Source organism: Astyanax mexicanus, chromosome 1 (genome assembly GCF_023375975.1).
Source record: "Astyanax mexicanus isolate ESR-SI-001 chromosome 1, AstMex3_surface, whole genome shotgun sequence".
Classification (NCBI taxonomy): domain Eukaryota; kingdom Metazoa; phylum Chordata; class Actinopteri; order Characiformes; family Acestrorhamphidae; genus Astyanax; species Astyanax mexicanus.
In genome coordinates this window covers 70,424,112-70,451,358 of record NC_064408.1, presented here as the reverse complement: position 1 = coordinate 70,451,358, position 27,247 = coordinate 70,424,112, and the positions used below count along the sequence as shown (strand labels likewise).

The following is a 27,247-nucleotide window of genomic DNA, read 5'->3' as shown; positions in this document are numbered from 1 at the left end:
CTTAACTTAGTACTCTTCCTGCTAATGTTAGCTAGCTCTCCACTTAACTTAGTACTCTTCCCACTAATGTAAGCTAGCTCTCCACTTAACTTAGTACTCTTCCCGCTAATGTTAGCTAGCTCTCCACTTAACTTAGTACTCTTCCCGCTAATGTTAGCTAGCTCTCCACTTAACTTAGTACTCTTCCTACTAATGTTAGCTAGCTCTCCACTTAACTTAGTACTCTTCCTGCTAATGTTAGCTAGCTCTCCACTTAACTTAGTACTCTTCCTGCTAATGTAAGCTAGCTCTCCACTTAACTTAGTACTCTTCCTGCTAATGTTAGCTAGCTCTCCACTTAACTTAGTACTCTTCCCGCTAACGTTAGCTAGCTCTCCACTTAACTTAGTACTCTTCCCGCTAATGTTAGCTAGCTCTCCACTTAACTTAGTACTCTTCCCGCTAATGTAAGCTAGCTCTCCACTTAACTTAGTACTCTTCCCGCTAATGTTAGCTAGCTCGCCGCTAACGTTAGCTAGCTCTCCACTTAACTTAGTACTCTTCCCGCTAATGTTAGCTAGCTCTCCACTTAACTTAGTACTCTTCCTGCTAATGTTAGCTAGCTCTCCACTTAACTTAGTACTCTTCCTGCTAATGTTAGCTAGCTCTCCACTTAACTTAGTACTTTTCCCGCTAATGTAAGCTAGCTCTTCACTTAACTTAGTACTCTTCCCGCTAATGTAAGCTAGCTCTCCACTTAACTTAGTACTCTTCCCGCTAATGTAAGCTAGCTCTCCACTTAACTTAGTACTCTTCCCGCTAATGTTAGCTAGCTCTCCACTTAACTTAGTACTCTTCCCGCTAATGTAAGCTAGCTCTCCACTTAACTTAATACTCTTCCTGCTAATGTTAGCTAGCTCTTCACTTAACTTAGTACTCTTCCTGCTAATGTAAGCTAGCTCTCCACTTAACTTAGTACTCTTCCCGCTAATGTTAGCTAGCTCTCCACTTAACTTAGTACTCTTCCCGCTAATGTTAGCTACCTCCCCGCTAATGTTAGCTAGCTCGCCGCTAACGTTAGCTAGCTCTCCACTTAACTTAGTACTCTTTACCACTAATGTTAGCTAGCTTGCTACTAATATTGGCTAGCTCGCCGTTTACCGGTAAAGTAGTTAGTTCACCGCTAAAGTTAGTATGTTTTCCCGCTGGGATTAATTGCACGTTTGAAAATGTAATATCTACTTAAGACAATTAAAGACCCTGTTTTAAGATTTCCAGTTTGTTTATCCAATAAAGATCATACATGCAACTCTAGATGTACTGACCTCACACAAGAAACTGGGAAGTCATTATTTTGTAAAATAATGATTCTAGTGTTCCTCCTTAAAATATTTAGATAAATGGCTAACGATCTTATTCAGCATTACATAGATTTTTTTTGTTTTCCTCCATATTTGCTACTAAAAAAATAAGAGTGATTTGCTACTAAGAAAATAATTGCCTTCCTTGGTGCCCTTTGACCCGATGCTATACCTACAGTTCTGGTAACTATAATGTAATGGGGGAATGCAATGACTTTGCTTGGCCCCCTTGGCCTGTGCCGATGTTCTGACCTTCATAACCAAAGGCCAGAGTAACAGACAGACATCCTACAAACATTATAACAAACAGCAGAACAGCTCAGAAAACAGTTAGCATCGGGGCTAACATGCTCTAATCCTACAGCTGGGTTCAGCTGTTATCCAGCATTAAGCTGATAGCTGCATTTCAGTGTTCTGAGTTCAATAACTGAAGAAAACTTTTAAGTCACTTAAAACAGTTATTTGTTTGAATGGTACAGTTTAAAATACATAGCAAAAAGATATGCATTTCCTTAAGGAACCTTCTATATGGTAAAGTTTCTGGGGGACCAAAGGTTCATCCATAAAACTCCATGAAACTTTTTTGAGAAAGATTTCTACAATATAAAAAACTAATATAATACACATACAAAATTTGTTTTATAATTATGTATGAATGTATGATTATATGTAAGATATTATAATACAAAAGGACAAAAGGTAAGGTAGTCTGGAGAACGTTACCTCTGTTCTTACAGACCCATGGAGAGTTGGAAGGATATCATCTACACTGTGAATCAAATCCCTCAATGACATCCCAACTGACTGTGAGGAACAAAGAAAAATACAGATTTCAATACAAAGAATGAAGGCGCTCAGTACAAAAACATGAGTAAGGCCATTATAATAGCCATGACTGATATATTGGAAAGAACAGCAGGGACTCTGTCTCCAGGGACAAGGATCTCTGAGCATCTCTGCCCAAGACTAAAATGGAAACAGAATGAATAATCTCCACAGACTGGAATGTATTTCAGGACTAAGCATAATCAGTATCCGAGAAACTGGCACTGAAAGTTATTCCGATATAGTGTGCCAGGTTTATGAGTCAGCATGGCCCTTAGCCTTAAAAGAACCAAACATTTTATATAGTCTGTTTCTTTAGACCTGCTTTTATACAGGTTAAAGAGCAGTTTGCTTAGTTTCTCACACCTTATTAAAACACAATTTAACCTAAAATCCTGTCAGTACAAGAACTTACCTTGACTATGCTTATATACTCAGAAGATGGCAGTGTGTTCACATCGTTTTTCAGCTGCACCACCACTTTAACCAAGTCCATGACACACTGGTACACCTTGTCCTCAGAGCGGTCCAGCTCAGCTGTGGGGGCGGGCTGAGAGAGAAAGAGAAAGAGAGAGAGGGAGAGAGAGAGAGCAGAAAGCAGAGAGCAACACTTTTATTTCCAAAATAAAACATAAAATAAACTTTTACTCAGAGGAGAAGACTGAATGGCTGCAGGAGTAAGAATGTAGCCATTCTGCTTTTGTCTTAGTGGTTGAATTTGACCATCAAATCTGCGTGGAGTGCAATTTCATAAAATACCAGATCACTTTTGGCCTTTATAACACTTTCACAGCACAATGTTATGTTACTTAGTACCTACAGCGAGTGGCTCTACATTTTCTGAATGAACACTCTGGTGCACCATTCCACCAGTCGCTGTGGCAATGCTAATCCCTCAAAACCTACTACAAATCTGCAGTGAATATTGTGTGGATGTTTGAGCTGCATGTGATGGGTTATAGTATCACACCATTAGGAAACCATTAGGGACCCAACACATGTTACACACTACTTTTCTTTGTATAGATCAAATAATACGACCCATATCAGTCTAAATGATTAATCTGGATAATGCCACATCCAGAAATATTCAGATGATACAGCAGTGGTGGCATGTGTAAAAGGAGCAAATGGCGTGGAGTACAGAGATCTTATTTTTTTTCTTTTTTTTTTTTCTTTTACAGCCTGGAATGGGAAAAATGGTCTCATCCTGAATACATCCTGAAGACCAAGGAGATCATTTTGGATCATTGCGATCACTGAAAATGAGGTAAAGTAAAGTATGAGTATGAGTGTTTATTGTTTCTGGTAACCTTTATGTTCCTTCCAAATAGCACTGCAAAATAACAATATTTATATAAAAAAATTGTCATTAAATGTGATCTAATCTTTATGCGAGTCAAAGGTATTGACAAATAAAATGTGCCTAAAATAATTATATGAAAAAGAAAAGTATATGAAAATCTTGTGTTAATGAATTGTAGAATTTTGAATTAGCATACCTGAAGTCTTGCTAGTTTGGAATTGTGGACCAATTGACTTATTTTAAAACACCCTTCATGTGCGTATTTCTCATACCATCGGCAATATCAGCTGATGTTCATCTGTACAGTGTGTCATTACCTGCACTGAAATTCTCGGGGGCTTTGCAGGAGCCATCTGAGGGTCAGCTATAAAAGAAATATTAAAAGAAAGATAAAAAATATACAAAACACCTTCATTATAAACTAAACATATGTTTAAAACGTTTAAATTACATCCATGTGTATATGCATAAATTACATCCATCCACAGTAACTCGATTCTAACAAGTTAACAAATTATTGGACAAACTATAAAATAACTATAACTATAAAATAATTCTTTTTCTGTCTTGGATGTAGCTTCTTGGCTGCCAAGGATGGTGTCTGGAATTCATAGACATCACTCTGAGTTTCCTTCTCTGAGATGTTTTGCCAGGCCTTTACTGCAGTCACCTTCAGTCTCTACTTGTCTGTTGGTGTCACCAGTGCATTCATTCTTTGTACCACTTTTTAATATATTGTATTTATGTCGTTTTTTTTCAGCCTAATTATTCTCTGGTTTACTTGCATCAACACCTAAGATAATGATGGTTCTCAAGAAGGGCTACCAAATGCAAATGAAGCACTTGGAATAAAGCCCAGACCGTTTAAAGATTTCTCTAATCTTTTAAGTATTAATGATTATACAGGTCACACCTACCCATGACACTGCTAATTAGTCCTTAGTCAAATTACTTTTAATCGTGTAAAAACAGAGGGTCTATGGAAGGAATGACTGCAATAGAGGTTTAACGGGGCACTGGCAAAATATTCATGAAAACATTACAGACCGAACCCTGTATTGTGTGAACTATGACAGCTTATGGTTGCTTACCCTGAGCAGGCTCTGGCGGCTGACAGGAAACAGAGAAAAACAAGAAGAGAAAATTTTTAATAATGACAATTTTTAAGCTTTAATTCTTTACTCACCACTAAATCATTAGTGGTGTACTAATGTACTCACTGTACATAAAATGTATGTATGTGTATAGATAGAGAGCTAACAGCTAACTGCTTGTGGTAATGCTAATACTGGAGAACTAAACTAAAACTACTGCATAACGCTGTACTTCAGCAGAGTGGTTTTACTACTCCTTACAACCTGACTGATAGAATTCATACATAAGGTGCATCAGATTAAAAGGGGCACTGATGATTCTTGGGAAAAGGAAAGGATTTTAAATGTGCCTTATAGTGTGAAAAATACAGCAATTAAAGAAATTTTCATATTTTAAAATTATGAAATCATATTATTTTATGAGAGATGCCGAAATATAGAATAAACCTGTATGTTCAGACATGACTAATGCTTCTAGTAATAATTTAGTATAATTAATAATAAGATACAAAACATACACTAGCACATCACTACAATTGTCTCTGGTGTGCTGAAAATGATTAACCATAAAAATAACGTGTGGTTGGTTATTGTCATGTGGTGATCAGAGTAGAGGGTGGATGATAACTTACTGTATCTGATAAATTATGCCCACTAAATGTAGATATATGGCAGAATATATCATACAGTAAAATGATCTTAATAAATGTGCAGGTTAGAATATAATAACAGAAAATGAACTTAAGGACCACCTACCAGCTCTACAACTGTCTTCTCTTTAATCTTGGGGTCCTTAAAGAAAGAGGAATACTCATTAATTACAAAGACCATGAAACACATTTAGAAAAATGTAACATATGTTGTAAAAACAAGTATTTTGTGTATGTTTCAGTATATATATATATATTTACACATTAAATAAGTATTAATACTATTTCTTCTCACCAAAAGTTTCTCCTCTTTGTCCAGCCAATGTTTATCATCCACCATGTCCTCTTTCTGTTTCTTTATGGTGTCCTGCATCCGCTGCTTCTCTGCCTGCCACAGGCGCTGTGCGTCCTCCATGCTGGACGGCCCCACGCTGAACTCCTCCTTAAATACACACAGACTTTCAGTTAAATATAATAGATATGAAAATCATTTATTAGAAGTAAATTTCACCATAAAGTACTATTAATATTCTATTAGTGCTGTCAATGTCAACATGTTTCACACATGATTTATCTGACTACTCTAACAAAGAAATCACAGTATATTATTGTGATAAATGCTGTTTATTTTCATTGATTGACATCACTAACTCATATACATTATTAAATACAGAGGCACATGCTTGCTACTTGCATACTGTTTTTTGTAGAAGCTAATTTCTTTGCTTTCTTCTTTGCAAAGTGGCCTAAGTTCCAGAATATTTTGGATCAGTTTGTTTAAGGTCTATTCACAAAGATATGATGTTTAGGACAAAGAACTGGAAGGGCTATTCCAAAAACTAAAGTTTGTGGGCCCTATCTTCATCTTACACCCTGCATGAGGTGCATTACAATGCTCATTGCGATCTTACACCCCGCAAATTGTCTATTTTCACATCTTGCACCTGCATCATTACAATGAGTTTACAAATGTATCCACACTGATGGGTGTGGTGGTCTGGAAGTGAGGTGTGTTCAGGAAAATATCTGGTTTATCGCTATCTTGGCAGAAGAAAACACAGGTGCGCCACAGAATAATAAGAACCCTGACAAAAGTCTTGTCAATGCAGGTGTGCTGTGTGTGCTTACACTCCAACTCATTAAACACAGACACACAAACACGCAGCAGCGCATAAACTAAACTTTTACATAAAAAATAAACAAAACAAAGAATAAAATAACATTACTGTTACTTAAATGACCTGCTTGCACAGCGTGAACATGTAGGTCAGTTTCCTCCATTGAGAAGCACAGAATCACTGCAATGTTAGAATAGCAATGCACCAAAATCAGAGCACACCTGACTCTTAAATTGAATGGTGAGTGACAAGCGCATTGGTTTATTTCCTGTTAAGCCCAAAAGAAACCCATGATTAATTAAGAGAATAAGTACATACCATTTGCGCGTGCTTATAGATTGTTAAAATAGGGCCTTGTGTCTCTTTAAGTAGTCCATGATTATATTTTGGATCTATATCTTGTTGCAGAAGCTGTTTTAAGAGCCAGCCGTTCTGCAGATGATTTGATATTAGTATCCAGGATGTGCTGGTGTTTAATAGAACCCATTTCTCTCATTATTATTGCAACTGCCAGTAACACTGGAAGCAACACAAGCCATTCATCATAACAAGGTCTCCTTTTGTATTTAGTGCAGTAATTCCCTTGTGTTCTGATATGACTTTATCAGTTTACAACACTTGTTTCACAACCCACAGTATGATTTCCTTCCTCTGACTCGTTTAAATATCATTATTTTTCACCTTCATAATTAATTTCTAATTTTATCAAAAGTTCTACCTAATTTAAAAAGTCAATTAACCCACCCAATCATTAGGACCCCCCAATCATTAGCAATGCCTCTAAACACTAGGAGGGTGTCACATGTAAAGTCAGCCACTGCCTTTTTTCAAACTTCCACTGATGAGGCATCCTGCTGATGGCAGGATCACTGGACCACTCAGAGCTCCTGATCATTTTTGTGTAAGCAACACTGCACAGTAGAAAAGTGCATCACACCTGAATCCGCTAGCCTTCACATACAGCTTTCAATTCCCTTTTCTTAAATCAAACTGAGCAGTTCTCTCTGAGAGTTTTTTTTTTGGGTCATCTGGATTTTATCTTGGTCTCTGCAGGCTGGCTGAACTGAGACTTTCTGATAACAGCCCACACTGTAGAAATGACAAGCTGTAGTCATTTTCTTTCAGCTGTCCTCTACCTAGCTATAGCAAGCAATGATTTCTTACATTTCTACATCTTCAGACAGCTGCATAGAGGAACCCACAGATTGAGAGCGGGACTGCTTTGGGACAACATTTGAAGAGGTTTTTAAAGCTTGGAAATTTGACCTCTTGTACCAAAACAAACAAAACAAAAACTCTGACTTCTTGCAATCCTTTGCCGTTTTAAAATTCAAATTCTATTTATTCTATAAATTATTATTATTGTGGGCTGTGTTTACTAATTCTCAATTAAGGAACTGTAAAGCAAGTTCCCTGGTTGTGGAAAAAAATTCTACAAAAAAAAAATATGGCATTTATATTAATTATATCTTATTTATAGATAATTTAAGTGCAGACTATAAACTTTGGTAAGACAGTTTATAAACTTTGGATGCCTTGTAGATGCTCAACTAACATTCAACTAAATGTAAGTTAAATTCACCTGAATTCTTAGTTGAATGTAAATGATTCTCATTTAAATGTAAGCCTACAAAAATCTTTAAGAGTTAGGTTTAAGGTTCGATTTAAGTTTTAGGTTAATGTTAAGGTCAGTGTTAATGTAAGGTTAGGGTTAAGGCGAAAATAAGCATTAAGAATAATTTACGTTCAGCTGAGAGCAGAGTTGCCAGGTTTACAGTTTTCCCGCCAAATTGAGCTTGTTTGAAAACCCAGTAGCGGGTGAAAATTCAGGGGTGGTGGGGTGCGTTTTTTTGGGCTACTTTTAAATAAAAATAAAAAAAGGTTTTTAATGGGAGAGGAGAGAGTTCAGGAGGGGCAAGAACAGAAAAGAGTAAGTAAACACATTTTTTTTTTGCTAATTATGTTAATATTAAATGTTCTTGACAGGGATATAAACTGTTATAAAAGAACTAATAAAACACAAACGTTACCATATTATTAATGACTAGGTAAATAGTAATACTGATAATAAATCCATTATAAACTAAATACTAAGTCGTACACTCACAGTTGTTTTGCCATTTGCTTTTTTTTTTTACTTGTGACAGACATATAATTGGCTAGTTTAAGCTTCAGAAGGGTGGGATTTAAACTGTGTTCAGGAACATAAGAGCAAAAGATTTTACTCAAATTTGAAAAAAAAAATTTTTGTGGAAAGCAAAACAACTGATACTGAAAACTAATATTACATGTCCCCTAAAGGAATACAATTCACTCCATATTAAAGAACGTAAGTAATTACGTAACTTACTATATAATTATATGTGATTACACTTAAGTAGTACAGCAAATTACAGGAGCACTTTGAATCATAAGGGTGTAAGGGTTAATAAGCTCTTATAACTAAATACTTTAATAAGCCCTTTTAGGTTAATATGTTATTACAGAACAGGGAAAATACTACAACATGCAGAACATGAGCAAAAAAAATGAGGTGAGAAGCAATCTTACTCCCAGACTGAGGCGACGAGCGGCCACGGTAGGAACAGTCAGGGTGTTGGTGGAGTCTATGGGAGACTGATAATCACAAGGACTGGCCAGATCTGGAGAACTGGCACATAATGCTTCATTCAGCTGTGGAAAAGAACACATAACATTAAGGGAAATATTACAAATAAAACAAAAAATTTGCATGCATCTGGGCAGATTTTCCTTTAGTAAATTTACACAATGTGGACAAAGTGTCGGGACAGCTGCTCATTAATTGTTTTGTCTGAAATCAAAAGTAACTGTATTTTATTGGGGTAACTGTTTCTACTCTCAAAGAAAGGCTTTTTTATACTGGATTTTGGACAATTGTTGGGCATACTTGATTGAATTAAGAGAAATTAGTGAGGTCAGGGTGCTGAATGACACCAACACCACGACATACAGTATCTCAAAAGTACTGTATTTAGCTCCATTATTCCAGAAAACATTAAGTAGAACCTAGTCCTGAACTTAACAGCATTCTGTAAGGAGATTCCTCATTGAAAAAAAGATCCAGTTCTGGACTAGGCTAATTTCATGTCTAGAAAACTGGCTCATAGTGTGGTAAAAGCCTAAACAACTGCAAATGTCTGATGAAAATCTCACCTGAATATGAAGACCAATGCTGAGGGTGTTCCCAAAGCGCCCAGGGTTTAGTCTTGAAGGCTGCACCCAGAAATAACATTAATGCAGGGATAAATTACACATGAGCTTCAGGCTGGCAGGAGAAGACCTATGGTTACCTTTGGAGGAGGCTCGGTGAACTTGGGCTCCAGGAACTTGGTGGAGCGAGCTCTGTCTCTCTCCTTCTCCACCTCCAGCTCCTTCTCCATTGTGTGAACATCACTGCGTGAACATGAGGTTATGTGTGAATGCAGAGGTATAGAAATGTCAGCCAATGCATAGACAGTTAGTTTGACGGAAAATATATACTGATATACACTGATTTCTGCCAATATACTGAGTCATTCCCACCAATTACGCTGTCCACTGTAAGTGGTAATGCCATCTTGATGGTACAAAATTGGTAATTCCAGCATTTCGGTAAACACATGACATCATGGATTAAGAAATGCCATTGGATATGTATATACATATATAGTACCAGTCAAAAGTGTGAATGAATGTAGTGTTAAACAAACCAAAATACTTTGTGACGTATTTAAATGCTCTTATCTGGGGTGCTGTAAACTTATGGTTTCTGAGGCTGGTAACGCTGATGAACTTATCCTGTGCAACAGAGGGAACTTGAGCTTCCTTTCCTGAGGCAGACCTGATGAGCACCAATTCCACTTGAGGATACTTTCAGTATACCAACTTTACACCTAAGATTTCCAAAGCTGTCATCTAAACAAAAGGTGCTACTTTAAAGAATCTAAAATATAAAACATATTCTAGTTTGTTCAACAGTTTTTAATTAAGTTGTTTGATTAATAATTCCATAGTTTGGACGCCTTTAGTATTTATCTATTACCTTTTTATAATGAAAAAAACACTACATTTAAGGTGTGTCCAAGCATTCAACTGGTACTGTATACAGCTCTGGAAAAAATAAGAAACCACTTAAAATGATGAGTTTCTTTGATTTTACCCAATTAAAACCTCTGGAATATAATCAAGAGGAAGATGGATGATCATAAGCTATCAAACCAAACTGAACTTTTGCAATAGGAGTGCCATAAAGTTATCCAAAAGCAGTGTGTAAGACTGGTAGAGGAGAACATGCCAAGATGCATGAAAACTGTGATTAAAAAACAGTGCTATTCCACCGAATATTGATTTCTGAACTCAAAAAAACTTTATGACTTTATGAATATTATTTTTTTTTCTTTGCATCATTTGAGGGTCTGAAAGCTCAATCTTTTTTTGTTATTACAGCATTATTTCTCATTTTATGCAAATAAATGCTTTAAATGACAATATTTTTATTTGGAATTTGGGAGAAATGTTGTCTGTAGTTTATAGAATAAAAGAACAATGTTAATTTTACTCAAACATATACCTATAAAAACAAAATCAGAGAAACTGGTCTCTTAATTTTTTTCCAGAGCAGTATAAAAATGATTCTTGTGATTGTTAGCTGTTAGCACAAAAATGAGACAATAAGTCACCTGATTCTGCAGACGAGCTCGGTGAAGCTGGGTCTCTCGCCGGGGTCGTAGCTCCAGCAGCAGGTCATGAGGGAATAGAGGGCAGGAGGGCACAGCTCTGGCTTGGGCAGTCTGATGCCCTGCTCCAGCTGGTTAATCACATCACGATTCTCCAGCCAGAAGAAGGGTTGCTGACCACAACTCATCATCTCCCACATGCACACTGCTGCAAGAAACACACAAGTAAACAGCATTTAGAAATGTCAATCAGAACAACACAGGACAAGATAATTTATTATATTCCTACAACTAGCTTTGATAGTGCTTTACATTTTTAGTGATATATCTACTGAAATATTCCCTACAGCTGACACCTGAACATTGTCCTCAGATTGCACTTCTCGGCACTCAGAGTCCACTTAAAGTGCTCTGACACTCTGTTGCCGAGTTGCTGTGGTTCTTAAATGCTCAATTAACACCACTCACAGCTGATGGTGGAATACCTAGGAGTTTAGTGTGCTCTTTAAAAAAAACACCCATTCTTTCATTAATGTGTGTAAAAGTATACTTTAAACATTATATAACTACTTAGGTGAACAATTGAGGACACATACCCATTCATATGGGATCTATGAGAGTATAATAATTGGGTTTAGTCTGATGCCATTTGATGCTTCTTTTCTATTGGCTTTTGGCACAAGCTATTTGCATACTGGGTGTGTCTACCAGTTTCTGACACTCACTGTCAGTGTGTAGTCACCCCCCTCCCCAAGGCTACCTTAGGTAAACCTGTAGATCATATGTTATAATTAACTCCCTGTCCTCAATGTTGTAGCATCATTTTCTGAGCTGCTAAATCTGTAATGGCTGTGTGATCTACTGTTTATTTTATAGCATTTTATTCCTGAATATTTAGCTCTGGAAACAAATAATAGATCACTTAAAAATGATGAGTTTCTTTGATTTTACCAAATTGAAAACCTCTAATGAAGAGGAAGATGGATGATCACAAGGCATTAAACCAAACTGAACTGCTTGAATTTTTGCACCAGGAGTAGCATAAAGTTATTCAAAAGCAGTGTGTAAGACAGGTGGAGGAGAACATGCCAAGATGCATGAAAACTGTGATAAAAAAACACAGTTATTCCACGAAATATTGATTTCTGGACTCTTAAATCTTTATGAATATGAACTTGTTTTCTTTGCATTTTTTGAGGTCTGAAAAATCTTTTTTTGTTATTTCAGCCATTTCCTATTTTCTGTAAATAAATGCTCTAAATGACAATATTTTTATTTGGAATTTGGGAGAAATGTTTTCCGTAGTTTACAGAATAAATCAACAATGTTCATTTTACTCAGAGAAACTGATTCAGAAACTGTTGTTTCTTAATTTTTTCCAGAGCTGTAATTACAAATCTATATTTTAGTTAAATAAAGTAAACAAACAAACAAACAAATAAAAAAATATATATATAAATACAAATCTGGCCATAAAATGTTACATAAATTAAATTAACCTATCATTTTTAACTTATAGTTTTCAGTAAACATTATTTAAAAGCCGCAACCAGTTTCCTCAGGTTATTAAGGTAAATTTTACTTATCCAGAATTACAATGTATATATTATCTGATAAGGTGACAACCAAGGGTTAAAATGAACTAAAATAAAATAACTGGGAAAGTGAGTGTCTCAAAACAATGAGTAACTGAACAAACTTTGAGAAAGCTAGGCCTTATATCTGCTCTAAGGGCATGTGATCATCTACACAGCACGGTAGACAAGTGATAAAAGAATGTGTTCACCTCAGACTCCTCCACCAGGACAGACCTGAAGGCCATGAGTTTATGAACTTCCAGCAGCAAACTGCAGAGAGATCTGCTGTCTAATGCACTCATCTCTCAAAAGAAATGATGTTGCACTTGGAAGGGCAGTTCTCCTGTATAGAGGAATCCATCAGAACTAAAACGTCTATGATTATGATTCAGAGAAGCGTACGGGATGGGTCCTCTGAGGCAAGCCTGTGGGTTTGGCCAGTCTAGTGTTATTTAAGCTCACAGACAGAAATGTCCTTTATGTCAATATGTCAGAGATAGTTCTCCAAATCTGTTGACTGTTCAAGTTCAAGGGGATGTCTGCGTTAAAAAGAAGAATGATTAGCTTGTGCTTTTCCTCTTTTCAAGTTGTTGGTGATTTACTGTCTATATCACTATATGCCCTTGACTATAAAGGGCCATTTCATTAAATTAGTATTCAGCATTCCTCTCCAGCCCTGAGCATTTCTTTAAATTTTAGCCTGTTTCAGTTAAGCTGTATAATAGCTGGAACAGGACAGAGCTAGAAGATGCTTTCTCTGCATCCTGTGCAGACAATACATTATGTATTGAGCATTAAATGACCTCTGTGTGTCAGCAATGGGTGCAACTTGAAGTAGTTGAATGCACTCATTAAAAGGTATGTCAACAAACATTAAAACATATAGGGACCTATAGTACACACTAGGGGTGGCCGATATGGCCCTAAAATTATATCACAATATTTCAGGGTATTTTCGCGATAACGATACTCTTGGCAATATTACAAAACACTGATTGAATATAATATAATATGATTTAATATGATATAAAAATAATTTTATTTTTAAGATTTGTAAGAGAAGTCAACGAACCAGGATGTCATGATACTAATAATAATGCACTCCATATATATCCAGGATTAAAGTAAAATAAATGATACTGGACAGATATAATCTGTTTCTAGTAGATATATAATGGGAAATGAGAACAGTGCAAATTTTTCTTTTGCTAAAACAGGACAAAAAAGCAACCTGATGTGATAATTAGGGGTAGGTAATATGCCACGATTTTTCAGGGTATAATATTGTTCACCATATTCAAAAATGTTGGCGATATTATTGCGCATGAAACGATATGGCACACCCCTAGTACACACTGCACAAGGTGCGGTGCCGTGTTCTTAACATACGAATGTGCCAAAGTCAGAGGGCATCTGCATCTAAAAGCGAATGGTAAGTAACACTGATTGTTTTTTTTCACGTTACACCCAAACACACCCATAATTAATTAAGAGAATTAATGCATGCGCATTTTGAGCTGAGCAAGGCATATTTTTTTGCGCCCTCACAATACCAAAGACACAACAACAGACCGTAGTGTAAGTCAACTGACCATAGTGTAAGTCAACTGACCGTAGTGTAAGTCAACTGACCATAGTGTACGTCAACTGACCATAGTGTAAATCAACTGACCGTAGTGTAAGTCAACTGACCGTAGTGTAAATCAACTGACCGTATTGTAAGTCAACTGACCATAGTGTAAATCAACTGACCGTAGTGTAAATCAACTGACCGTAGTGTAAGTCAACTGACCATAGTGTAAATGAACTGACCGTAGTGTAAATCAACTGACCGTAGTGTAAGTCAACTGACCATAGTGTAAATCAACTGACCGCAGTGTAAGTCAACTGACCGTAGTGTAAGTCAACTGACCGTAGTGTAAGTCAACTGACCGTAGTGTAAATTAACTGACCGTAGTGTAAGTCAACTGACCGTAGTGTAAGTCAACTGACCATAGTGTACGTCAACTGACCATAGTGTAAATCAACTGACCGTAGTGTAAGTCAACTGACCATAGTGTACGTCAACTGACCATAGTGTAAATCAACTGACCGTAGTGTAAGTCAACTGACCATAGTGTAAATCAACTGACCGTATTGTAAGTCAACTGACCATAGTGTAAATCAACTGACCGTAGTGTAAATCAACTGACCGTAGTGTAAGTCAACTGACCATAGTGTAAATGAACTGACCGTAGTGTAAATCAACTGACCGTAGTGTAAGTCAACTGACCATAGTGTAAATCAACTGACCGCAGTGTAAGTCAACTGACCGTAGTGTAAGTCAACTGACCGTAGTGTAAGTCAACTGACCGTAGTGTAAATTAACTGACCGTAGTGTAAGTCAACTGACCGTAGTGTAAATCAACTGACCGTAGTGTAAGTCAACTGACCATAGTGTAAATCAACTGACCGTAGTGTAAGTCAACTGACCATAGTGTAAATCAACTGACCATAGTGTAAATCAACTGACCGCACTGTAAGTCAACTGACCATAGTGTAAGTCAACTGACCGTAGTGTAAATGAACTGACCGCAGTGTAAGTCAACTGACCATAGTGTAAATCAACTGACCATAGTGTAAATCAACTGACTATAGTGTAAATCAACTGACCATAGTGTAAATCAACTGACTATAGTGTAAATCAACTGACCATAGTGTAAGTCAACTGACCGTAGTGTAAATCAACTGACTGAGGTAAGTCAACTGACCGTAGTGTAAGTCAAGCCTGGGTAAGCTTAGGGTAGAAAATGTAAAAACATATATATTCTATACAGATAAAAAAAGGCTAAATGGCAACTGTATACTAGATAAACCTATCCAGGGTGTTTTCAGAAAGCTAGCCTATGAAGATTGCTGTGTTTAGATGTTTTTAATTTAATTTTTCATATTTCATGTTTGCATGTTGTCACACTTCTGTTATATCCCAGGATTCTTTACTTCTTATGGCCAAAGGCCTCTATTATGGAGCTTCCACCAAAGCTATACAACGCTGCTTTGTTTACACTAGGCGCTGCTCATCTGTATCACACTTGCAGCAGAAAGATGTTATGATGGAACACACTCACTACATGCATGCGACTTATGTGTTACATGAACTCAAGTCACTCCACTGAGTGCCCATATCTGTCTCTTTTCATTTTTGATGCACAATAACAGAAACAGTGTGTACATTCTCTGTATCTCCACTATTTGTTCAAATACACACATGCACATTCTAATGAGCAATTCTGGCATTACATGCATTGCTTACACAAGGTTTCAATTGTGCTCGGCACTGTCAACAGAAAAGGAAAGGCAAAAGCTAAAAGTTGCTTACAGGGTTATGAAGCCCTCCAACACTGTAAAAATAATCATCACAGCAATGTTCTATCATACTGTATCATAAGGTAGAGCTGGGGCTTTTAAGCCTACCCATGTCAGTTATTTCGTTTTTTAAATTGTACACTGAAAAATGCATCCTACACTTTCAGTCCATCTCATTTAGTCTGTGACATGGATGATAAATGAACAAGCCATTTTTTTGAACTGACACTCATAACACCATATAACATGTGATACCCACACAGAACCCCATGACTGGTTACAGAGCACCACTATGTTCCACTTAATCTTAATCTAAATGTCACTCTCTGCTCATTGAACAGTGTTCCTGAACAGATAAAACAACATCAGAAGAAATCACAACAATGTCCAATGACTTACCAAACATCCACACATCGCTGGCTGTGGTAAAGCGGCGGAAGTTGATGGATTCAGGGGCCATCCATTTGATGGGTAATCGAGTAATAGAGGCTAAAGACACAGAGAAGAGAATAACATTAATTTTAGATATTTCATCTCACTTTAATTAAGGATGCAACCACACTCCGGTGCACTTTAGATCCCTAAAATAGGGCCCTTATTATGTAGCAGAATAAGAGAAAAGTCAGATTCATTTACTAATAATGAACAATGACTTAATTAATTAATTGTTTATTCTTGTATATGAAATAGCAGTAATCAAGTAAATTTAGGATTAGAATGGAACTGCTGAGGTAAATGTATAGCATATTTTTACATGGAAGTTTTGTACCAGTAATTGTATTTTTTCTGTGAAAATCAAGATAAAAATACATTCAGGCCATTTTATTTATTTAATTGTAAAAAGTGGAAAATGAGTGAAAACCTCTGTCATCAGACACATTATTCACATGGTTTGATTTTCATTTCAGTGCATCTCCAATTTTATAATAGATAACTTCCAACAGAGTAGGCTAATCACCAATACATGTTCTTCATGTTTCCTTTTGCAGGGACTTCTAACATTACTGCTGTCTGAAGTGCGACGAGAAATAGCTAACACAACCGTTTCCTTTCTCTTTTGCTCTCTTTTGATTTCATATATGGAACATATTAGACAGGAACTGACACAACAAAGGAGAGTAGAGTTTCATGAACGCTCGTAATAATTAAACGTATTTTGCTCGATCTAGTAACGTCGCACTTCAGAAGAAAGAAAAGGCGTGTAAGGAATAAAAAGCAGGGCTGGGAAGTGAGTGAACATGATTATTCCGTCATGTTATTGATGCCTCAGCACATGCCCTATTTAGTTCACTGTCATTAATATTCAAGTGGCTGCCTGACTAAGATATAACAGCCACAGGGCCCTGAACACTTCACTGCTTCTGCATGTCTACAAAACAGCTGCGGCTTACCTTTATAATACTCCTCATTCTCTATGTATCTGGACAGGCCAAAGTCACCCAGCTTCACACACTCTGGTGTAGCAACAAGCACGTTTCTCACAGCAATGTCCCTGTTACACACACACATTTTAAATTTAATGGAGGCATATGAAAGGTATTTCTATTGTGATTTTATAAATAGGTAGAGTTTATACACTAATACTTTACACCAGCATACCTGTGTACCATGTTCTTCCCTTGTAAATAGACCAAAGCTTTGCAAATCTGCAAGCTGAACAGCACTAATGTGACATTGGTTAAAGTGTTCTTGTTTTGGGTCAAGTAGTTCCCGAGCTGCAAGTGAAACACAGTGTGAGGTTAAGTTAAAATTTTGGCTTAGATGTTAATCAAGTAATTTTAATACATATTTATTTCAATAAAATGGCAAACAGCTTTTAATGTAGAAAAAAACCTACAGTTTAAAATATTTAATACCTGTATGACTCATAATTAGAATTGCAATGATGCACTCTGCTCACGATTTGATTGGATTCACGTTTCTGGATGCACAATTCGACTGTCTCACAACATTTGTAACAAATTTTGAATGACAGAAAATAAGGAGTCTTTTTCTTCTTTTTATTTCTTAAGTGTATACATTATGAAAAATGCCTCTTGCATAAATGCTTCCTTTACTGTTTTAAGCATAAACAAATACTGTGCTGTTTTATTTTTCAATCAGTCCCTTGTTTATTTGGGCAATTTAGAGTGAACTTATCATTGTTTAAAGTTACAAAGAAAATATAATTAGTTTTTGTGTATCTTTGCTAAAGTATTTCAGATTTTGGTAACTTTTTACATTAATTTGGCTGCATTTAAAATTCAAACATCAAGGCCTGGAGAGCCAAAACTTGGCAGCAGCCACAGTAAGCCCCCAACACAGTGGAAAAAAAGCGCCTGTGTGATTGGCTTCACATCCTCCGCCTTTAGCTCACGCCCACTGGATCTTTGGCCTACACTTACAGGATTGCGATCTCTAGTGTTCAAACAACTGCATAACATTTCATAAGCAGAACATGGAATCGTATGTTCCCACGATTCACATCGTCAAATATTTACATTGCAAAACACTGTGCGACAAGGCTTTGTTACACCCCTACTAATAAATGTAACATAATTTAGAGTTACATGTAATAATTCTATTTTATATTTCATATAAAATATATAAACAAGATTTTAGTTACACAAAGGCGGCCAAACCTAAATTGTACTATGCACGATGACAGTTGTTAGCTGAAATGTTCAAATAAAGTTTCAAATGTCTGTGCTTGCTTCTGCTGCACTTGCAATAGGTGGAATTAAAGTCAGTATGGTAATGTGGTTATAAAACACTGCTAGCTTGGTGCAATCATAACACAAACATAGGCATAGACCAACACTATTTTAGACAACACATACAGTTACATAAACAGTAAATTTAGGTAGATTTAACACTGTGAGTGATTTAACACTGGCCAATTTTATGTGCATTATCCGGTCTTCTGGTAAGTGACCAGCTTACTAGCAATGGGGTAAAAAAAATAATAAATAAAAACACCCTCTCAATATAAAGTTTCATAATACTGTATCCGTTCTCAAAAACACAGGATATATTTTTATTTAATATTTTAATACATGCTAGGTATTTGTAAACTTCATCCCTGTTGGTAAGCCCTGCTATACTGTTCACAATATTCATCTCTAACTTTATTACTCTGAATTATCTTAGCTCCATCAATCCTAAGTAGAAGCCCCGCCCCCATAAACATGGGTCCTTTTATAACTCCCGTAAAATGTTTATAGACTCATTTCTATGCCACTCTCTTAATTGAGTTTTCTGGATCAATTGTAGCTCTTACAGCAAATACAATTGCAGTGTCAGCAAACAGTTTAATGCTTCCTGAGTTTTTCAATTGTATTGATTATGTTCCAAATAAAAATGCAGGAATTTCTCTGAAACATGTATCACAGGTTTTCCAATTCATTTCTTATTATTTATTGACAATATAAAAGGTGTCTTGCTTACCTCGCCATGCTGGTAGAGCTCCATGATGATCCATACTGGGCTTTCCTCAATTATTCCTATCAAACTCACTATATGAGGGTGGTCCAGGTTTTTCATGATCACTAGCAACACAGGCCCAACCAGAAACAAGTGATATTTAAGGATGTACTAATGGGATGTTATGTATGTTATTTCAGTATTTTCAGTAAGTTCAGAATAGTGAGGCTCTATTCTCTGTTACCTGCTTCACTCATAAACTTCTCCATGACGTCGGGTGAGCAGTCTTTACAGGTTTTCACAGCCACATTGATCTTCTCACCATTCTAAATTAGACAGAAAAAAAAACTTATGTTACACATTGTTAAAGAGTATCTACAGTAGGATCTGAAATACCTAATAAAAATATGCATTTAAAAAAGACGGCATTCCTGCATTTTAATAACAATCCCATATTAATCTATTTGGTGCAAATATAAAATAATAAATAATAAAATAAAGCCTCTTTCATAAAGAGATTATAAATAGTTTATAAAGGAGCTCATTGATGGTTTTAAATTAAGTTGTAAATACTTTAAACATTAATAAATACTTACAACACATAAATAGTATAAGAATAGTATTAAAATATTTTTTAATCTAATAAAACAATAAAAGAAAGTGAGTTTAGTCATTTAATATGCTATGGAAAAGTTATTAACAGAAATATTAATGATGACTGATGGAAAAGACAAAGTAAGATCTATTAAGCAAGCATCTAGTAAGAGCTGAGGTTTAACAGTATAAACGAATGTGGAAACATTATTTGGTACATGGCAGGCCCAATCTATTTATGTGTTGTAACAGCTTATTAATGGGTTATAGCCTAATTAATAACTATTAAAAACTTCTTTGTAAACTATTTATAAACCCTTTAAAAGAAGCCTTATTTTAAAGTGGTACGAATGCCTCTTCTTAAACTCAACTTAATCTCAAACTTAACAAAAGCATGGGAATTTTGTCACATGTACAGTGGGAGAAGAGATATGTTATAATAGATTGGTAAAATAATAGGGAAATTAATATTCTCATTATAATCAAACTGTTTTGAAGTGAAGACTATACAGAACGTAGATTTAATGAAAATATTATTAAGTAACTGTGAGAGCAATGCATTTAAATAAGCCAAATTAAATGGATAGCAAAATCACAACAGTAAATGGATAGCAAATGAAAAACGAATAAAAAAATGACAAGTGCAGGATCAAATTGAGGCATAAAACCAGCAGAAATACTCACCCCTTTTTTATAAACTCCTTCATAGACTTCCCCAAAAAAACCTGCACCCAAGATCCGGCCCAAGACAATGGCCTTCCTAGGGATTCCAAATTTTGGTACTAAACACAAGACATAAGACATAAGCTTATAACTATATTTAAAATTTAACATTATAAAACTGCCTGATAACATAAGAGTTTAGCAAATGAGGAATAAAATAAATCCTCTACTTACCAGGAGGGGGCGGTTTTTCATCCATGATTTCACAGTATATATCAGAGTCTGAAAATCACAAAATAAAACAGGAAGGATGAAAACCAGAATTGTAGCTGGTGACTGAATGTTTAAGGTCAACACAGTCATGAGAAACGGTAGAGGAGCAGAATATCTATAGATACTCACTCCTGCTGAGTCTTTCAGTGTCTTTAAAGGGTTCAGGCAGCTGTCTAATGAAAAAAAAACAGAACAAACAAGACATATGTACAATTTACTGTCCCTAAATCTTCTTCCCAATATATTAATAACTTATACAAATCAAGTCTAATTAAAACCACAACTAAGGGTTGGAAAGGAAGTGTGAAGAATTTTGCTCTCTTACCCTGAAGGGATTGCAGGAAGAGCACTCCGAATCTCAGGACCTAAAAAGTCAAGTAAGCTTCAGTTTCTTATAATTACTCATCTGTGTGTTTTCTTGTGTGTAAGAGTCATTTAGTAGTAGTGCATAAAGTGAAGGGCACTGTAACTATAAACCTGGAGTATACACTTCAGATTCTGAATTAGTTTCTCTAATTTTGCTGTTTATAGGTTTATGTTTTAGTAAAATTAGCATTTGTTGTTTTATTCTATAAACCACAGACAACAATTCTCCCAAATTCCAAATAAAAAGATTGTAATTTAGAGCACTTATTTGCAGAAAATGAAAATGGTGTAAATAAAAAAAATGGTGCAGAGCTTTCAGACCTTAAATAATGCAAAGAAAACAAGTTCATATTCATTAAGTCTTACACACTGCTTTTGGATAACTTTATGCCACTCCTGGTGCAAAAATTAAGCAGTTCAGCTTGGTTTGATGGCTTGTGATCATCCATCTTCCTCCTGATTATATTCCAGAGTTTTTAAATTAGGTAAAATTTAAGGAAAAACATTATCATTAAGTGGTCTCTTATTTTTTCCAGAGCTATATAAGAGTTTTTTTAAGCATATATAGAGTTATATCATCACTGATTCTTATCCTCACAGATAAAAGTGTTAGTAAATTTATGTAAGGTCCGCAACAAAAAATGTAATGTCTGTCCTACCTTTATTATTTGGCCGAGATATGAGTGATGAATCTGTGTTGCTCTCTAGCCGGCAGTATCCATCAATCAAATCCGCCATGTTTTCCGCCATTGCCAGAGTCGGCACATTGACAGAGAGAGGCTGAGGAGTGCAAATAAGCATAATAAGACTTTTATTTTCCAATCCTATTTCTCTTTTGTACCCCTAGCTTTTATTTTAAAGTGTAATCCTTCCCCTTAGAACAGAGTTCCATAGGGAAGTGGTGAAATCCTTCCCATAATATTAGCTTTTATTAGTTCTTATTTAATTTTTCCATTGCACCTTAAATGCTGCAGTGTCTGTCCTATATTACGCCGTTTAAGGTGGAATAGGAAAGTTAGCTAGCTAGCTACTAAATTTGAACTACTAGCAATTGTTTAAGCTTGTTATGAATAAAATGACTGTACAACACTGAAACTACAAATTCAATTAGAAAACATTTCAGATTTGTGGGTTTCTTTGGCCACTTATACCACCATCTGTCCAACGATTCTCTGCCCTTTGTTTGGACTAAAAATTCTTAGTTTGATGGGCAAAATACCCCTAATACCTCCCCCTACCCCTCCAGTCTAACAAGAATCTGGACACCAGGGTTGCCAGGTCCAACCCAAATCAGTCTAAAATCCGCCCCTCAGAAGCTTAAACTAGCCCAAAATATCTGTCTGGCAAAACAACTATAAGTGTACAAGTGTATTGCTATTTATACTGAAGTCATTAATAATACTGTAACTTTAGTGTTTTATTTGTTCTTTTATCACAGTTTTATATTCCAGCCAATGTTTCTTTGCAACATAATTAGCAAAAAAAGAACAGACTTTTCTTACTTATTTCTGTTCTTGCCCCTCCTGAACTTTCTTCTTTTCTCTTTAAAATCTTTTTCATCGCTTTGAGATTTCTGGATACATTGTGAATTATTAATAATGTTTTTTGGCAACCACAGTCCAAAAAAAAAGCACCCCGCCAACCTTGAATCTTCACCCGCAACTGGATTTTCAAACAAGCCCAATTTGGCGGAAAAAACGCAAACCTGGCAACTCTGCTGGACACCCTACTCCTAGGCGAGCACAGACAAAACTGAGTGGTTGGGCTAAGTGGTAGGGACAAGGGGTGAAACGGGATTGAGCTTTGATATTACACTAGTATGTTATAAACCACAGTTTACAGTTTAGAATGACTATTTGATGCCCACCTGTTTGGCTCCTTTGATGTCGACCTGTAACAGGGCTTTGCCATCACCTTGCGCAGAGCTCTTGATACTTCGGATCTGTTTAAATTCTGCCAGACAGAGCATCTTAAAAACAAAAGAGAAAAAAAAAGTAGAAAAGGTTTAAAAACAGAGATTCATAGCTACTGCAAAACTTAACCAATCAGATATTCACTATTTATATCCACCCTTCACTCTCTTTTTGCAATAAGAGCTAGTTCTGTGCAGTCGTTTCTAATTCTGCTTCAATTATAAATTAAGACTTAATGACTGTGTGATGCAGTCTGTATAAATCAGTTCTAAAGGTAACAGTTTCTTAGTAACTGTGCATTTATATGTACATAAAAATCTTCTTACCGATGAATCGGAGTGTGCACGCTGCCGAATCCCTCTTGCTCCAATAACTAAATCCACTGATAGACTCCAACTTTGCTAATAAGAAAATAAGTAGCATCTGTACATCATCTATACATTTAAATATGCTTAATAAGCATAAATCTAAAAAAACAAGCAACAAAAACCTTATTAAACTCTAATTTTAATAACTTTACTGTACTTGTCAGTAGTAGCCAGTTTGTAGGTCAGAACTCACCACTAGTTCACAGGGGAAAACCTCTTCATTAAAGTTAATGAATTCACCAAAGGTCTTAAAGAACTTGAGAATGCACTCTTCCTCTTTGAGTGTGCCGTACTGCAGGAAGGTCTGCTGGATCATCTTTCTCAGCTGTTTGGGCTGGAGACCAAAAAGTGAAAAAAAAAAACCACTTAATCCAGCTCAGTTATAAAATACTAATAATTAAGATTAGGCATATTACAATAACTATCCATGTTTGGATAAAATATTGTATATTTTATCCTACCGATATAATAATTATATATTGATACAACAGTGCACCATTTTAACAGATCAAGTTTTATTGCTAATGAAAAAAATAACATGATCATAAAAAAAAGTAGCATTGAAAAAAAATTATTGTACAGGGTTCATCCACGTTTTAACCAATAAAATTTCTAGATTTTTTCATGACGTTTAAGGCAATTTTCATGACCATACGATTTTTAAAACATCAGTGCAGACATGGACAATAAAACCACAATAATTAAAATGTATTATAGTAGCTCTAAAATGAATCTAATAAAAATGTTGACACACAAAATATTTAATAATAAAATGTGTGTCATATCCTGAGAGCTCCATTGTGGCTAAATCACTGAATTAACTCCGAACTGATGTATTTGTTTACAATAGATTTTCTCCATTAATAAATTAAAACAAAAATATTTGCAGAGCAAATTTCCATGACTTTTACAAAACTTTCTAAGTATTTTATTTTTCCAAAACTTATCCAGACTATTTCTGATTGCTATTTTCAAATTCCATGACTTTTCCAGGTTTTTTCATGACCGTACTAACCCTGACTGTAATTAAAATACAAATTATAGTATATACAAAAATATAAAAGTGAACAATGTTGGCTAAAAAATTTAACCGTCCCTGTATCTGTTGTCTCTAGAGTGAGATATTTGTGTTTTTTGCAACTCTTTCTGATTATGTAGCTTCAGGAAGAAACTTTTAAAAATCTAAAATCTTTATGGGCAGATGGAAATCCCAATTGCATGTGTTATTCACTATTCTATAATCTATGCTAGGCTGGTTTAGGTAATTCCGTTAATTTAGTTAACTAAAAACAAATGAACTAATAATAAAAATGTCTATACATTTTATTATTACCATATTAACTATAGCAATCCTGCTAAAATGACATCGAATTACTGGTTTTCGAGCTTCATAAATGCTCACAATAAGGCAGCAGTGTCCAATCGTATCTGCAAAGGGCCAGTGTGGCTGCAGGTTTTCCTTCCAGCCATGCAGAAGCACATCTTCAGTTGTTTGAAGACTGACCAACTGATTAAACCAGTAGAATCAGATGTGCTGTTGGCTGTTTACAATGAAAAACCTGCAGCCACTCCTGCAGGACACCTGCAATAAGAAGGTGATGAAAATAGCATTTTACCTTGTTACTGTCTATCAGTTTCTGTGGAAAGAAAAGGTTCAGACCAACGTCTTTCCTAAAAGAAAGCATAATATTGTCCCAGTGTGACCTTTAGCAGTTTCAGAATTTATTGAGAATTAATTTGCATATGTTGAATAATTGATACAGGATACATAATAAATGAATGGTAATGCTACCTTAAGGTTATAAACATACAAAAAAAGACGTGACTTACTCTAGCAGCTCAAAATTAGACTTCTTCTCAAGGCCTTTGGCGTTCATGTCTTTGTAAAATCTCCTGCCAGAAGGATAAACAACAAATAAACCAACCAACCATCATTCAGGCCAGAGCAAACAACAACCCATTATAATAGATTAGGGCTGCACAATATATTGTTTTAGCATCGACATCACAATCGCAAGACGTGCAATGTTTTGTGCAATGTCAAAATACATGATTTAGAGTTTTTTTTTTAATCTGCATGAAACAAAGAAAATAATGATTGTTCATATTTTACGTTCTCAACCAAATACCATTTATTTGACTCCAATTACTGATGTAAAGATTGCATTATTAATATCATGACATGTTGGATCATGTTGATTTCTGGCAAAATATGGTGTTAATTGCTGATTTGTTTTTTTCACAGAAGAACAAAATATGTACTTTTTTATATTGTGCAGTCCTACACTAAATCAGGTCAAAATCATGGAAAAATCTATCACAACAAAAAGCAGCAGTTTCGCATTGTATACTATGTTTCACCTACATGTTAGTGAACAATGATTGTTCTTACCTGATCTCCAAACAGCCCAGCTGCAGTGCCATGCCTTCACTGACCTTACTGGCATAATGTTGCATGTAGTCATTGCGAACCTGGGATCAGTGTATATTAACGTACAGACAGTTAGAACAATCAGACACTGTCGCATATAGGAAAAATTTGTATTTAGAAAAACATGATCTGTGTGTACCTGATGGTACAGATATAACAGTGAAGTTCTGTCTTCTTTAAACGTCTCCAGGTAATTAGCTGGTATGTAGCGAATTCTCAAGTCATATCTAAAAAGGTGAAACACATACAGTAATAAGGAAAAAATAGTCATCAATAAATAGGTAAACAGGTAAAACAAGGAATTGTACACTTAAACATGTACACATACACTAATCACAGCTTTACCACTAGGCCTGTAACAAGTAGCATCCCTCGATATCTTTAAGAAACTCCTGAAGACAGAGCTCTCCAAAGAGCAATTACTCTCCTAACACCTCTAACTACTTCTAACCTCGTTCCCTTCTTCACCTCCTTCCTTTTCCATCCCATTATTTCTCTTTGACCTCCTTTAGGCCCTGTCTAAAATGTTTTTTTTTTTTACCTTAAACTTTTATGTCCTCTGTTACTCTATGTACATCATATATTATTTGCCAAATATAATGTAATGTAATGTAATTTAATGTAAAATAATTGCAATTAACTATTTTAGTGTCATTTAAGACCATTTCAACCACTGATAAAGATAATAAAACAGTATACTACATAAACACCCTTTAAAAGACCACTGGAATTAATAATTAAATAAATAAAATAAAACCACTGTTCTAGTCAACATGCTCTCTCTGTCACATTAATAGGCTCTCTTTGCTGAGTAAAATATTAAGGATAGCAATATTGTTAAGGTCATGTCCATACACTGTACAATAAGTAGATAATATAATCATAGTGACAGGTCTACTCAGCACTAGGACTGCAACTGTATTTGAGTAAATTGCTACTTACAATCAGTTTAAAACACATTATAACAAATCATAATGAAAAAGTGAAAGCACCAGTCAACTTACTAGCATTTTGTTGTGTGAGATACAGCCTTACATGAAAAATGCTGTTTTAGTTACAATGATAACACTGTGTCACACTTGGTCAAGGTCAAGGATAACACCATGGTCTGATACTTTTCGTAGATTTAATAATATTACTGTTCATAACATTTAGGCTTGTAGTACAATTAAAGAAGAACTCTGGTGTAAAATGGAATTTTGGTTTAGTAAAATATGATAAAAAGTATCTACCTTTGATGAATAGCACACCTCCGTTCTCCCACAGCGTTCCGAGATCCAGACATTTTAACAGTTTGTCCAAACAC

The 27,247-nt window shown here is 35.6% G+C and overlaps 1 protein-coding gene across 1 annotated transcript in view; it reads right to left on the bottom strand.

Annotated features, from left to right (window-relative positions):
• The window catches only part of ptk2bb (protein tyrosine kinase 2 beta, b), a 39,281-nt gene that overhangs the window by 4,943 nt on the left and 7,091 nt on the right, over positions 1–27,247 (bottom strand). The window contains exons 4-30 of the mRNA XM_049482413.1: positions 26,081–26,168; positions 25,903–25,982; positions 25,341–25,403; positions 25,127–25,181; positions 23,704–23,844; positions 23,469–23,543; positions 23,097–23,198; positions 21,889–22,009; positions 21,189–21,228; positions 20,993–21,036; positions 20,825–20,872; positions 20,612–20,709; positions 19,578–19,659; positions 19,358–19,458; positions 17,531–17,646; positions 17,323–17,423; positions 16,331–16,420; positions 11,013–11,217; positions 9,645–9,747; positions 9,508–9,567; positions 8,884–9,006; positions 5,511–5,657; positions 5,322–5,357; positions 4,563–4,581; positions 3,789–3,835; positions 2,581–2,715; positions 2,064–2,144 (exon numbers count right to left, since the gene is read on the bottom strand). Coding sequence (XP_049338370.1) covers positions 2,064–2,144; positions 2,581–2,715; positions 3,789–3,835; positions 4,563–4,581; positions 5,322–5,357; positions 5,511–5,657; positions 8,884–9,006; positions 9,508–9,567; positions 9,645–9,747; positions 11,013–11,217; positions 16,331–16,420; positions 17,323–17,423; positions 17,531–17,646; positions 19,358–19,458; positions 19,578–19,659; positions 20,612–20,709; positions 20,825–20,872; positions 20,993–21,036; positions 21,189–21,228; positions 21,889–22,009; positions 23,097–23,198; positions 23,469–23,543; positions 23,704–23,844; positions 25,127–25,181; positions 25,341–25,403; positions 25,903–25,982; positions 26,081–26,168 — 2,401 coding nt within the window. The remainder of the gene's footprint in view (positions 1–2,063; positions 2,145–2,580; positions 2,716–3,788; positions 3,836–4,562; positions 4,582–5,321; positions 5,358–5,510; positions 5,658–8,883; positions 9,007–9,507; positions 9,568–9,644; positions 9,748–11,012; positions 11,218–16,330; positions 16,421–17,322; positions 17,424–17,530; positions 17,647–19,357; positions 19,459–19,577; positions 19,660–20,611; positions 20,710–20,824; positions 20,873–20,992; positions 21,037–21,188; positions 21,229–21,888; positions 22,010–23,096; positions 23,199–23,468; positions 23,544–23,703; positions 23,845–25,126; positions 25,182–25,340; positions 25,404–25,902; positions 25,983–26,080; positions 26,169–27,247) is intronic.